Here is a 14894-nt window from a genome sequence, read left to right as displayed (position 1 = left end):
GATCATGAAAACAAGTCCCTTGAGCTTTAAACAAGACCTATATTTTTAGTAGGACTACTAATGTAACAGATACTAATGTATTGCTTGTTGAATGCTATTAATACATGGATATACAAACTATGCCTGTCAGTTTTGATTGCATTTTAATACATGTTTGTCTTGTCATTATAGAGAAGTGAAACATTTTGCACAGATATTTTGTGCACCAATGAATTGAAGCGTCAAGTTCTTGTTGTTGTTGCTGTTGCCACTGCTTATTTATGGTTGTTTAAAATAACATCCCAGGTTAGAAGTGGAGGGAAAGAAATCAAGAAAAATAATTTCTTGTGATAGTAATTTGTTTTAAACAGTTTTCAAGTTGTATTTTAAATTGTGGCACACCCTTGGTCCTTATGGTGAAATAATGTAAGTTAATTTGGAGATTTGTTCCATTATTGCTGGAGAAAATATCAATAGAACAAGTGGTTGGAATGTTTTGTATTTGCCCCAGCATTGTAAGGTAGCCAAATGTGAGCTTAGGACATATGCTTTTTAACCACTGTGTCACATCAGCGCATGTTTTATGTGTTTTAAAGGCACATGAAATAATGTTTCTACCAAAATACAGTTAATGGAACCTTAAAACAAAGGATGAATGGAATAAGAATGATGAGTGACTGTGTGATGTGAGCAAACATACTCCTTGTCTCTAAGCAGGTTTCTTTTGGCTTATATTGCCTTTCAGTTTACAGTAACAAAATTCAGTCTTCCCACCTCTGAAGTGTGTGGATGAATTGTGTGTAACAATTCCTTGTGTATGGTGCAGACAGGTGTATACTTGTGAACATGTATATTTCGTAACATTGGGAGTAGCCTGCTGACGTACTTGCACATTCAATAGAAAGATATATTTCAAAGGTGATCTATTAATTTGCTTACTGATGTTATCAGAATGGGGGGGGGGGGACACCAGCCCTGTCATTCCCTTGATTACAAAATTCACACATTATTATACTTTAGTGCAGAATGGTGGGTCCAAAAATGCAATAAGGACATCTGAAATGTCATCACTTCTTACAGGCTAAGACTGTTGAAAGTGTATTTTAAGCAAGAATCCTAGATACTGTTTTCAGCCCATTACTGCCTTGACTGCCGTACTTCTTCCTTTTTTCTATTGGTTTTGAGCAAGAAATAATGTTTCAGTACAGATTTTGCTAGCTCCTTTATTCTGAGAAGAACATTCAGCCGCAGAAGGTTCTTGGAGGGATTAGTTTTGTACAGGTTCCATGTAGGGATTGCTAATGTGACTTCATTTAACATAGCTATACTTCAATGCAGCAATTCATCTCTGAGGTTGGGGACAGGGCAGTAGCTTAGTAGGAGAGCATCTACTTTGTGTGCAGAAGGTTGCAGGTTCAAACCCCAGCATCTCCAGGTGGGGCTGAGAGAGATCCTTTCCTGAAATCCTGGAGAGTTTATGCCAGTCACTGCAGACTGAGCTAGATGAACGATTAGTCTGACTCCGTATAGAGCAACTTCTATATTCCTATGTTCCTGTGTTCCACTGCAACTGGGGTGGGCAACCATTTTGGCCAGGGAGGCCAGATCCTTACCTGCTCCTACCCACACAGGGCAACTTTGATAGGTGGGCAGGACCACCCATCTTGTCAATAATCTGACATTATGATGTCAGATGCTTGATGGATAGGTTGTCCCACCCACCTGTTAAAGTCCTTTGCCCAGTGCTCTCAAGGGCTCAACAACCAACTGATTTTCAGGCACTTGATAACTACAGCACAAGGGGCTTTTACCAGCCCTATGCTTGCCAATTGGGAAGCAAAGAACATAGGGCTGGAAAGCTGCTTCCTACACCGATCAGCTACATGAGTAAGTTTGGTAGGGAGTAGGTTGGTGTGCTTTGGGGGGAAATGGCCTTGTGGGTAAAATTCAGTCCATGAGCTGGAGATTTCCCATTCTGAACTAAGAGTAAAATAGTCTCATTTTGACACAGGATTATCTGGGGTTTAGTGCATCACTCCCTAGCTACATTTTGTATGTGCTAGGTTTGAACATTTTTGCTTGATGTAAACTATTTTGGTTTCTTTTTAAAGCTGCTTGATTTTCATATTACTAATACTCCAGTGTGCCAAGTAGTCCCTTAGAAAAAGGCAATTCTCCCTGGACCCTTTGTTTGAGGTTCTCTTTGGACTTTGTTTACTAGTTTCTGTGGCTTAAAAACATTTAGTCCATTGTTCTTCATTCTAGACTATCTTGACTTTAACATGATATGACTGCTTTCACCTTGGTGACATGCCATTTTTGTACCATCAATTTTTCATTATATCTTTGAGAAACAAGTCTTAAAATAACTTACTTATCTTTCCAGTTAGTTACTACCTCTTGATTTAACAAATTGATCTCCAAAATGTATGTGAGCGTGACTGCTAACTTTTCTTTAGCCTTATTGTTTCCTGGACAGATAACAGAAAAATCATCAGATCTTTCTCTTTGCATGTTTCCCCGGGTTGATAAATAAAGCAGCCTTCCCTAACCACTGGGGCTTTTCATATATTTTTGACTAGTATCTATCCAGCGTGGACAGTGATCAGGGATGGTGGAAGTTGGAACCCAACAACATCTGAAGGGCATTAGCTTGGGAAAGGCTAAAATAATGCTTTGTCAGTATTTTTCTGCTCCCATTGTGAAGGCTAATGGTAGACATATACCATTATATCCACTTGTATTTAGTTTGGTAAGCTCAACAGAAGTGCCCCACTAATATCTTCTGACTTGGAATTACTTGCATATACATTTGCTATGTACAGAGCAATGCTTCTTTCAGTTTTTTCTTTCTTTCTTTCTTTCTTTCTTTCTTTCTTTCTTTCTTTTGAGTAGTCTGTATTTTCCCAGATGTGTTCTGTTTCTTACCATGTCTTATTCCATAATTCCATGTGCCAGGATAGCCAATGAGCCCTGTTTATTTCATATGGTATTTTAAATGTATGTATACCAATAGAAGTGTAATGTGCTGTGGTCTAATAATAGTCATGTGCAGCTGCATACTGCTCAAAATGTATGTCTACACCCATAGTTACAAAAGGGAGACTTTTAATATTCCAATATCCGTAAACGGATTTTTTGAAGGTTTGGTAGATAAAATGCTCACCATCACATGAATCCCAAAATTTAGCAACATCCATATGCCCCTTAGATCACATGTATTTTGGAGCCATGAGGCATCACAGCATTTTACTTGCCTTGACAATCAGTTTGGCCAGCTTACACTATACCTTTTTATTTTAAAGACTTAGAGCATTGTACTTTCATTTAAGAATTCAGTTTTAAAAAAATCCCTCCCCCAGTGCAGCAATATTTTCCCTTTGTTTTAATGTATTTCAGAATGTGTTGAATTTTAAATTGGTTTTATAATTTAAGACGTGGCCCCAACACACAAACATGCAGTGGAATAATTGACTTTGTCATCCTTGGCTCCCTGGTATCTGCTAGTTCCTCCAAAGCTACATTAATATAAACAAAACAATGCCAAGTTGTAGGTAGAACAGCTGCATAGGACTCCAGTCCCAATGTTTGTCAAAATTGCATCCTGCTTTTCCTCCAAGGAGCTCAAAGCACCAGTTGGCTGTTGTTGGCATCCGTCTGTCTCGAGAGACAATGGTGTGCACCTCTGGGAGTGAAGTCAAACTGCTGCTGTAATGCAGCTTAAAATGGAGTTTGGTTGTCCCCAAATTACACTACTCTTTATAATGAGACACGAAGAGTTGAGCAGATAACAACACAATTTAGAGACTTGCACTCTAGTAATAGTTCAAAACTATGTTGCTAGATTATTTGGGCTATAGAACTTCCCCTGTGCATGGAGGAATCCCTATATATGCACCATTTCTTGCTGGGCCTGCGATCCTACATGAACAAGTTTCACTAAATCTGAGTAAACGTACGTTGAATAGTCTGTAAGTAATTCAGGAAAGTGGAAACCCGATACCTGCATTTTCTGTACAGGGATATTAAACTTGAGCTGCCAGTCTCTCCTTTAGTCTGGCTTTGTCTGTAGTTAAAATTATGACCCATGCTCCCTGGCCAGCCCAGCCAAATGAGTAATCAGTAATGTGACTCGTGCTGGAAGTGACTCCATCACCACCTGTGACGGGGGATTAGTTACAGTTCACAGAGCACCGCCTCTTCCCTTCTTTCAACATGTCGTAAGCAGAGGGATAGCTTCTCCTTTCCGTGTCTGCTCGGCTGTAAGGCAGTGTATGTGCAGGCAAAAAAGTATTGTTCCAGACATTTTCTCTCCTATGGACTGCTAGCTGACGGTTCCTTTGTATCTTTGAAGACTGCTTTGTTATGTAAGCGACCTTGGCAGAAATTATCATGACCCAGATCTGGGAACGCAGTAAGTGCTTCAGTTGCAGGATTTCTTAGTCGTTAACACACACATTGCTGATGACAAAGAGAGCTGTAATCTGCTCAGCCAAGCCTAGGTTCTTGGGGTGGGGGAGGTGGGGAGAGACTCTAATTTGTGTAATTCTAAGGTTAGATTTTGTTCCCTGTACATATATTTGTATTGAATTTTATATTGCGACGAGCACTAGAAATCGCTTACTTACTGGCTGGCATGTCTTGTGAAAATTTTAAATATTAATGAAAGGTACTTTGAAGCAAAATAAGGTTAGCGTTGTAGCTCTCCATATATTATGAATGATTTCTAAATCTTGCCTTATATTAATAAAAGCTACTTAAAAGTTCTGTCAACAGTGTATGCCTTTGGATATTTAAAGAAGAATATAGCAAAAATGTGTCAAACCTCATTCCCTGCTTCCTCATCTTTTAAAAACTTGTAATTATTTTGTTTCCATTGGTTTCAACATTTGATAGGATACAAATCTAGTATCTAAACCTTGTTTGCTAGCTTTCTCAAGTGCCTAAATTATTCTTAATTTGAATTCTAGCAAGTTTGAATAAGAAATGTATTAAAAAAATCTGTAGTAAATATCTACTTGAATTACAAAACATCACACAATTATTAAGAACAGTTCTAAGATTATTTCTGAAAGGACTGGTAGACGATGCAGAATGATACAACGCCTCCTGCAATTAAGTAAATATATTTCCTGCTGCAGACAGGAAATCGAAATGGGTTTTTGTGTGTGTGTGTGAGGAGTTGGGAGTGGAGAGACTGAGCAGCTGAATTCTGTGTTAGGAAATCTTGCTTTTTTAAAGTCTTTCAGAGAAGGATCGGCTGGTCTGTTTTCTCTCATATGAATGGAATTTAGTTCTGCGTGGAGACCCAAACAAGACTGTTGTTCTGAGTGTTAGTATAAAAAGGAGGTTGTAATAGTAATATAGATATCTTCATCCTACTAGCAGAAATTTCCTTTCTCTTGCTTCCCCTTTATTATTACTTTTGCAAAGATAAAAAGGTAAAGGTAAAGGTACAAAGATAGCTGGTTCTAAATTGTCCCTTGTTTTTAACATGGCATTTTGCAGTAGGGCTAAAAATAGTCTGTAGCCCAATCTGGTTCACAGTATCTTTGACAACAGCTTCCTAAGGCAATGAAAGTAACTTGTAGAATGGTAGATGTGTGTTTTTATTAATATCATTTTATTGATTTAAAGAGTCCAGAGACAGAAGAAGCAAAAATATAAATTTATGGTAGACCTGTATAGGTCATTATTTACTTGGGTTCACAGAGGTCTGTTTCTTTTAATGCAGCATGCATCATAGGTGAAAAATGAGCATATGGGGTGCCACTTAAAACATGTGGCCTATTCCGATCCTGAATTGGAAAAGGAGGTACTGTATAGCTACTACATAAAATCCATGCTAACAGTATGCCATAACCTTTACATATAAAATGATACTTGTGTTTTGATTTATTTCTGTTTTTATAGTTAAGCCAGTTCATAAACAACCATGGTTTCCCCACGTATACATTGAATGTATGAAAATGCACCCTAAAAACTAGGGCAATGAGGAGCAAGCTTGGGCATGATTGTTTTGATAATTACACCTAAACATTCCATAAATTTAATTTCTACTTTAGCCAGCACTACTAGTTGCTTAACATTACTCTCAGAACCCTTTGACCTTTGCAAGGAAAGGAGGGTGAAGGAGGTCACGTCTTCTAAATAATGTGTTTTTCACATTAGTAAATGACTTAAATCTCATGGGAAAGGCAAACCACCTGATTAGCTTGAGTAATATTCTCATATTATTAAAATGAACTGCCTGAGTTTCCTGTCAGTTTTATACCTTGTACACCTCCCATTTCTAAAAAATGCTACCTACAGATTTAATGGTTAAATATTATTAGATACTTGTTGCAGCTCACCTGGAATGTTTTAGAAGCTAGAAGCAAATAATGAGGCTTTAAACATTTTTAAAATAATGAATTTTAAAACCATTGATGCTTACACATAGATAAATAAGCATCCCCTTCCTTAATTGGCTGAGCATTTTGATGTTACGGAATAACTGATTCTGGGGGAGGTCAGAATAGAATACAGGTAATACACTTTATTTATACGATCGCAGCTTTGCACGGTTGGGAAGGAAAATAAATAAATAAATGGAGAGAGGAAGAAACCCACTCTCCATTTATTTACCCTACCCATGCACAGCTGTGATTGTGGGCCTTCATGGCTTTGGGTAGGCACCAGGAGGCAGCATGTCAAGAGTCCTCACATCACGTTTCCAAAACCAGGTAAGCAGCCTTGCACCTTGCGGGGGGGGGGAGATTCCGGGGGGCTGAATCTCTGTGTTTTTGCACCCCTGGGACCAAACTCGCTTAAGATAAGAGTTACCTGTATTGAAAAACAGTGCAGCTTTGTGAGGATCATGAAATATCAGTTTTTAGTGAGGGATATCTTACACAAGTTCTAGAGACAGGAGTAACTGATGTTGGTGAAAAGGGAATGGAGAAACCTTGGAGGCTATGAGACAGTAGGACATGGAATCAATAGGAAAGGGAGACCAGAGTGGATGCGCAGATGGTACTTTAGGTGGCTTGAATTTTGCCTACTAATTTAGTTACTAGCAGGTCTTTATGGTTTTTTTTTAATTGGCACACAAAGTTTCCATTAATAAGAAGCTTTAAGAAGATTGCCAAGTTATTCCAGGCAGTAGTATATATATGAATTAAACAACTACGCCATATAAGGCAAATACCTTTGAAATGAAGTCAGCCTTGGGAAACAGAGTTTGGTACTTAAGTACGATAAAATAGTATTAATGCAGATTTTATCAAGTGCAGCACACTAACCAAAATATTATTTATTGATCTGTCTGTTGATATTGTTTCCAGTGACAATTAGCTTTAACTGCCCACAAACCTAAAATTTGACAATTTCCCCATTTATCCAAGGGAAATTATGAAGTTTTGAAGTACGTAATTGAAAGGCCTTCAAAACCTTTTTGTTTTTAACACAGCAAATGTGCTAGAATTAAAGAAAACAATGATTAATTTCCTCTTATCTTTTTCGCCTTTCGTGTCTGGACACCAGTTCAATTGAGCAATTAAAGAAAAAGTTGGAAGCAAACTGCTATTTAATACTGTTTGGAAGGGGTGTCCTTGTAATAGTGTTGCCTCAAGGACTTCTGGTTGGAAATGTTTGTTATTTCCTGCTTTTTTTTAATCAGGCTGAGCCATTCTACCTTTTATAGGGCCATCTACTGAGAACAGAATGCCTTCCCAAGAGCAGTGTAAGGAGTTTATTTGGCCCGCAGCCTGCAGATTTTGTGTCCTTGTGGGGGTTTCCATGGTAACATTTCAAAATTGTTACTGTTGTTTATCTTTGCATCCATTCTGTGTCTGGAAGCTGGATGTGAATTATTGTGGTGTATGAGGTGGGGAAAACAGCTGAACACAAGGAACATTTTTAACTACTAGACTCATTTCTGACTATTAAGTTAGCAAACAGGAGTTCTGCTCTACCTTCTTAAATTGATTTTGTTTGTTGGTTGGTTTAAACAAGTGTTTTAAACTGCTTGTGGAATTCTAAAATAGATATACGTAGCCAGCTAAAGAATTGATACAAATGCCTATGACCCTCCTTTAATGTCAAAAAATATATATCTTAGTTGACATCTGCCAGGATTATGCTAATGCTATTCAGATTAGCAACTATGAAATTACTGTTCTATGGGAAAACACATGCATGTTGATAAAATGTATATGTAACATGATGGCATGTACATAAAGCCTTCCAGCATATGTTACTTGCATCTTCTGTGATGCATGTGCACATTTTTATTTATAGATTCAGGTAGGTCTGACATGGTCGAAATATATAAAAAATTAAAAAATCTGAAGAAGTGTTCATGCACACGAAAGCTTATACCAAGAACAAACTTAGTTGGTCTCTAAGGTGCTACTGGCAATTTTTAGTATATTTTTATATATTTTATTTAATTTTATAAATTTTTATACTGTTCTTCATCTGGACATCATAGGGCAATTCAAATCATCAAAATACAAAATGAAAACACAAAACACATAATAAAACAAAAGCAAATGCACAAAAGGCTAAGTTAATTGGGAGCTCCTCCTAGCTGCTTGAAAAGTATTTTTCCAACTCCTTGGCCTGCAAGAAATACTTGTACTTTTCAGGATATGTGGAGCCTGGTGTTATCTTACTGTATGCTCACGTTATCATCTCATCACTCAAACCAATTTGTGCTTGGGGCCATTTGTTGTCATGTAGTGATACGAAGCCTAGTTGTGACATAGTATTGTACTCCATGAGTGGTGTATATGGCTAAAGGATGCCAGAGTTCATGGAAAGCTATTGTTCATATACATAGTCAGGGCAAGTGATTCTACATAAGCTTACTCTGGTGGCCCAGTGGCGTGAAAAGCCTAGAAAATAAACTGATGGAACAAAAAGGTTCCCTGAGTCTATCTTAGTTTGTCTCTTAACTAAAGACAGATCTTCTATCTCTCTTCTGTTCCTCAAAATCAAGAAGTGTTTTCTTTCTGGAACAGAAATGCTGTTACATTAGCAAAGAAATGATAACTGAAATGGGCAGCATAGAAGGCCATAGTATAAACCTAATACATGCTAGTTGTATATTCTAGTTGAATGTAATAAACATACCAGGAATTTGCCTGTCATTATCTTGAACATGATCTCTGATCCCCATGTTCTAGTCCATTTGTAAGTTCTACTTCCTTTGTTGCAACCCTATTGTGTAGTTGAACACCACATCTAAATATTACTGGGTATCTTTCACAGTTTTTTTTAAAAAAACAACAGTTGGGAGCTGATGGGCTGTTCGTGTTCACTTCCATATCTAGCCTGTACTATTTGAAACCAAGGGAGGAAACCTAGGCAGCAATGGCATTTTTCATTCTCCCCGTCAGGCAGGAAAAACACAACAGAAAACAAGAAAGACCTTCTTTTGTTCTTTCTGTTTGCTTACCATCTTGTATCTGCGTCAGTATCTCCCTGTCGCTTGGGGGAATGGTACAGCTTGTAAAACAGCTCCAGGGTACCAGTCCAAACCACCAAGCTTTATATTCCACTCAGCAAAGGTGGCTTTACCTCTATAACCAAACTCTCTTCATCACCATGCTCCTTCCCAGGAAACCCCCTTGAGAGACACTGTTCATGTTTTCTATAGAAACCTGGCGCGTGCACACGTCCCCCCAACTGTGTGCCAAATCAAAATAAGGATGGAACCATTGAGATTCTGAGTGAATTGCAGAGGGCTGATGTGGTGCCCATGCTCTACATTTCTCATCATCGTAGCTAAGGAAACTCCTTATATTGGGTTCTTTTATCATTTCACAAACTTTGGCCCAAAAGATTCCACAATGGTCAGTCTTGTTTCCTGTTTTGTAATTTAGAAGTTGCCACCTTCCTGCTCAGACTGCCCTAAAGTTGTTATTCAGTCTGTCCCATCTGTTGTGGGCAGATGAAGGAATTTTATGGTGGGTTAAGCCTATTTTTGTCACCTCTACAGCCTCTTGTGCATGTGTTCTCTTTTTATAGGCTTCTTTTCGCTGCTTGTATGTGCTGAAAACACAGAAACTATCAAATCTAGCAATTTGTTGATGACACAGTGCACTGTGGCAGAGTGGGCATGGTGATAGACTGCCAGAAGCACATATTGGGGAGAGGAAAAGAGATTATATGTTGGAAAATGCACAGATATGGGGAACAGAAGCTTGTCTTCAACCGTTTTCTATTAGCAATTTCATTCTGTGATGCTAGTCTGCCCTGTTTTTGGAAGGAGATTGAAAATCTTCCCCAAAAAATAATGCATTAAGTATATTACTGTTTAAAAGGGGGGCATGTAATTATTGATCTAAATAATTATTCAGATACTATTATATATCCAAGTAGCTGATAAGTTTATTTTTATAGTTATTGAACAAAATTTAAAAATAGAATGCTTTGATCTTTAGAAAGCATAATGTTTAAATGCTTCTATTTTGTCCACAGACGTTCAAACCATTGGTTGGGAAAAGTTTGTACAATTCTATCACTGCAGTTGAATTTCTTGTGGACAAACAGCTGGATTTTGTAGCGGAAGATAGTGCCTTTCAGCCCTATCAGGTAAGGAAAACAGTTGTTACTAAAACTAACATATCTGGCTAAATTGAATTGCATATAGTTGTTCTTCTGATTTGATGTTGAGCAGCTATCTGTGATACTTCTGCTCTCTGAATGGTCTTCTCTTAGGACCTGGTGGCACATCTGGGAAAGATTTTAATGATATACTGGAAAAAACAGCAGTTTAGTATTAGGAATAGTTCATTATCCTAAAGCTATTCTCTGGTCGCAGTCTTAGCTTTATAACAGGGATGTCCAAGAGGTCAATTGCAATCTACTGTCTATGGCTGGGTCCCTTTCCTTAGTGTTGGTAAAATAGAATCTGGCCCTGCCCCCTCGCCCCACCCTCCATTGTTGCACAATCTGCAGAATGGAAGACGGAGTTTACTCAGTGAGGCTGTTTGTTTCCCCAGTAATCCATTGATGAGTGGCTTTTCCCCTTTGTCCCTAGAGCTTAGGTTGAATTCTCAAAAATCGGGGCTTTCCTCCTCCCTAAAAAAAAGCTCAATAACTTTGACCTGAAAGGGGGTAGATCACTGCCAGATTTTAATTCTGTGAGTAGATCGCAGTCTCTTGGGAGTTGGCCACCCCTGCTTTATAAAATACATTTGACATTATTCTTGGTCATTCGTTGATAAAAAATAAACTTATTTCTCTCTGTGTTAATCACCATGGTATCAGTTGATTGAGGCTGCAGTCTCAAAACTATTTTGGAATTGTCCCATTTAAGGACAGCAGGATGGTTGATTTGTGATTCTTTTGCTTCTGCAGTAGTAGTATATTTTTCACTAATTGGTTGGAATATGTGTCTACTTGAAAGCAAAAGCAAGATTTTTGGCAACAGGTTTCTTAGGATTTTAATTTTAAGAGGAATTGTGACATGAACCTGCTTCAAGAAAGCCTATTGCTTTAAGAATTCAATATATTTGGCTATCATAACTAGAAGCCATGTATGGGAAAGTGCTTTTCAGCTCTTCTTAAATAAGTTGCGCTCTCCCGAAAGAGCAGACAGTTTGAAAATTGTATTGGACTCTGTGCTAACCAAAAGGGAGGCTCAGATGATGGCAGTCTCCAGGAGTGTGTTTTACCAGCATCAGCTGGTGTGCCAACTGTGGCTCTATCTGGTGAGCTTTGTGCTAGCCACAGTAATTTCAGACTTGACTACTGTAACACACTCTTTCTGGGGCTGCCTTTTGATTGCTTTTCAGCTAGTTAAAAATTCAGCTACTCAAGACTTGAAGGGAGCAAGGCAGGCAAATTCCAACTAAGCATCAGGAATAGCTTTCTGACCATAAGAGCTGTTTGGCAGTGGAACAGAGACTCCCACGAGGGATGGTGGACTCTCCTTTCTTGGAAGTTTTTAAGCAGAGGTTGGGTGGCCATCTGCCATTGCCATTGGGGGAGGGTTGGACTAGATGACCCTCAGGATACTTTCCAACTCTGCAGTTCTGTGATTCTATGGTTATTAGTGTGTTTGAGTCTAATTTAAAGTGCTGGTTCTAATTTTTAAAGCCTTGAATAGTTTGTGTCAGGATTATTTGAAGGACCACCTACACCAATATTAACCTGCCTTTATATTAAGATCAATGTGGGAGGCCCTCTTCATTTGCCCACCACCACTATCAGTGAAATTAGTAAACATGAAGGGCAGGAACATTTCTGTGGTTGGCCCCACTACTCTGAAATCTGTGGCCAAAAGATGTCCAGAAAGCTGCCACACACTGGTCCTTCAGGATGGCTTTAAATACCTGTTTGTTTTCAAGTGATATATGCTTGCACAACTTTTTTGTTAGTTATTGTTCTGCTTTTAGCTGATGGCTTTGCTGAAATTTTGTCTTATATTCTGGACTGCATGTGTTACTGTTAGCATTCCTAGCTTGTTGGTGTGGGTGTTTAGTAGAATGTAACTGATGCTCTTGTTGAATCCTTGGCAGGTTTGTGGAATATGCAAAAAGCCCATAACATTGACATGATCACCCTCTCCCACTTTTTATAGTGCTTGTTTGGCTTCTTGGTATACCAAGAGAACTTCAGGAAAGTGTGTCACTGTTAATTCTGCTTGATCTCTCGAGTGGCTTTTACCATCAACCATGGTATCTTTTTGGAATGGCTGTATGAGCTGGGGGGGGGGGTGTGTTAGCCCTGTTCTGATCCAATTTGGGTGGTCGTTTTCAGAGAATGACACTTGGGGAGTATTGTATGGAACCTTCAGTGTGGGATTCTTCAGGGTTCAATTTTATCCCCTATTCTGTTTAATATCAGCATGAAGCAGGAGCGGGGGAGTCATACAGAATTTCGGAGCAAGTTGTCAGCAATATGCTGATGACATACAGTATTTTTTCTCCTTTATATCTGCAGATGTGGCAGTACTGAAATGATGTCTTGCCACAATAATAGACTGGGTTTTTTATATCTGTATTTTGCATTCTCATTTTGTATTTATATTCTGCGAGCCACCCTGTCTGTGATTTTCAGATGAGGGACAGTACAGTGGTACCTCGGGTTACATACGCTTCAGGTTACATACTCCGCTAACCCATAAATAGTATCTCGGGTTAAGAACTTTGCTTCAGGATGAGAACAGAAATCGCACAGCGGTGGCACAGCAGCAGCAGGAGGCCCCATTAGCTAAAGTGGTGCTTCAGGTTAAGAACAGTTTCAGGTTAAGAACGGACCTCCAGAACGAATTAAGTACGTAACCAGAGGTACCACTGTATACAGATTTAATAAACAAACTGTCATTTGAGGCTCAAGTGGTCTCACTGGTGCAGAGTCCCTTCCATGAGCTTTAGTTGGTGGCCCAGCTGCACCCTATCTGGAGAGGGACAGCCTAAACCAATGGTGTCCAAACCTTTTTCAAGGAGGGCCAGATTTGATGACGTGAAGGGCCGTGAGGACCAAATTTGTTAACCTTTTTTAGGGTTGAAGTTGTGGAGGTTTTTTTTAGTATTTTACCCCAGGAAATAAACTGCCACAGGGGCCAGATTAAACAGATCGGCGGATTAAGCAGGCCCCTGAAACGGTCTTTGGAGATGCCTGACCTAAACTCTGCTATCTACGCTCTGGTAACCTCTAAGCTAGATTACTACAACATGTTATATGCAGGGCTGCCTTTGAAGATGGTTCAGAAACTACAGCTGGTGCAGAATTTGATTGCCAGATTGCTGACCAGTGTGAGACATGAAAAACCAGAACATATAAAATTCTGGCATAACCGTGCTGGCTACCAATTAGTTTCTGGGCTCAACTGAAAGTGCTAGTTTTGACCTACAAAGCCTTATGCATTTTTGTATTCCTCTACCTCAAGGACCACCTCTCTCTATTTGAACAAACCTGGACCCTGTGTTCATAATTTGGGGTCCTTCTCAGTGGTGACTCCCTGCGTATGTCATGTGCTCCCCAGGCTTTGCCTGACTCCCATCACTAGCTATTTTTAGGTGCCAGGCAAAAACACTTATTTTCAGCGAGGCTTTTGGCCTTTAATGGAGCATTTAGACATTGTGTGGCCTCTTTTAGTGGGTAAGGTATGTTAGTCTGCTTTTTCATGTCCTTGTTGGCATCCATTTGTCTTGAGAGACAATGCAGTGTGCCTTCAGGGGTGAAGTCAAACCGCTGCATTAGTAGCACCAAAGTGACCTCTCCGGGGCGCAAGCCTGAGCAGTGTGTTTGGAGGTTCTGCATTGCCAAGATTAAACAAAAAACCACTCTCAACCTCACTGATGAGCAATACATCTGGCAACAACCTGGTTGCAGGAGTTGCCAGAAGGAGGTGTACAAGGCGCCAACCAACCATCTTAGGGACTCCGCTTCAGATTTGTGTAGGGTTTACTGCTTAGCCCTTTCTTTTCCTGAAGATATTTTTAGCTTTACATTGATTTTAATTTTGAATTATACTGTAAGTCACTTTGAGATTATATTCGCTTTTTTAAAAGCAACTAACAAGTCCAATTAAATAATAAAATATTGTAGTGTATTTTTATTCTATTATTGTTGAAGCTGTAATTTAAGTCGTTACTATGTAAGCTGCCATAAGAGAATTTTTCTCAGAAAGGGGACCTATAAATATTTTTAAATAAATAAAAATAAATCATGTGAAGCATCTCATGACACATATTAAACAATCCTCTTTTAAATCCACGTGATTGTCTCACTGGGAAAGATTAACCATCTTTTCCCTTGTCAGGGTGATTCCTGGCTTTAATCAACTTTCTTGGTGTTTACTTGCCTACATACAGTATACACCAAGCCCCAGGCAGCCCTCCATTCTGCTGGTTTACTTCATCTGTTGTCACTTTTCACCCTCCTAAAAACATGGATTGTTTCCCCTGCATTCTTTG

The 14894-nt window shown here is 39.0% G+C and overlaps 1 protein-coding gene across 4 annotated transcripts in view; it reads left to right on the top strand.

Moving 5' to 3' along the window:
• The window catches only part of JMJD1C (jumonji domain containing 1C), a 121596-nt gene that overhangs the window by 56041 nt on the left and 50661 nt on the right, over positions 1 to 14894 (top strand). For 3 of the 4 annotated variants that reach the window (XM_079975570.1, XM_079975568.1, XM_079975567.1), the window contains exon 3: positions 10447 to 10560. Coding sequence is in view for 2 of the 4 variants with exons in the window: in XM_079975568.1 (XP_079831694.1) it covers positions 10447 to 10560 (114 nt within the window). In the remaining 2 variants the exon portion in view is untranslated. Of the gene's footprint in view, positions 1 to 1795; positions 1867 to 10446; positions 10561 to 14894 lie in introns of those variants that run through there. The other variant, XM_079975569.1, reaches the window with a different exon arrangement.

Source organism: Podarcis cretensis (assembly GCF_951804945.1).
Source record: "Podarcis cretensis genome assembly, chromosome: 5".
In the NCBI taxonomy this organism is placed as follows: Eukaryota; Metazoa; Chordata; class Lepidosauria; order Squamata; family Lacertidae; genus Podarcis; species Podarcis cretensis.
This window is presented reverse-complemented; position numbering and strand designations above follow the sequence as displayed.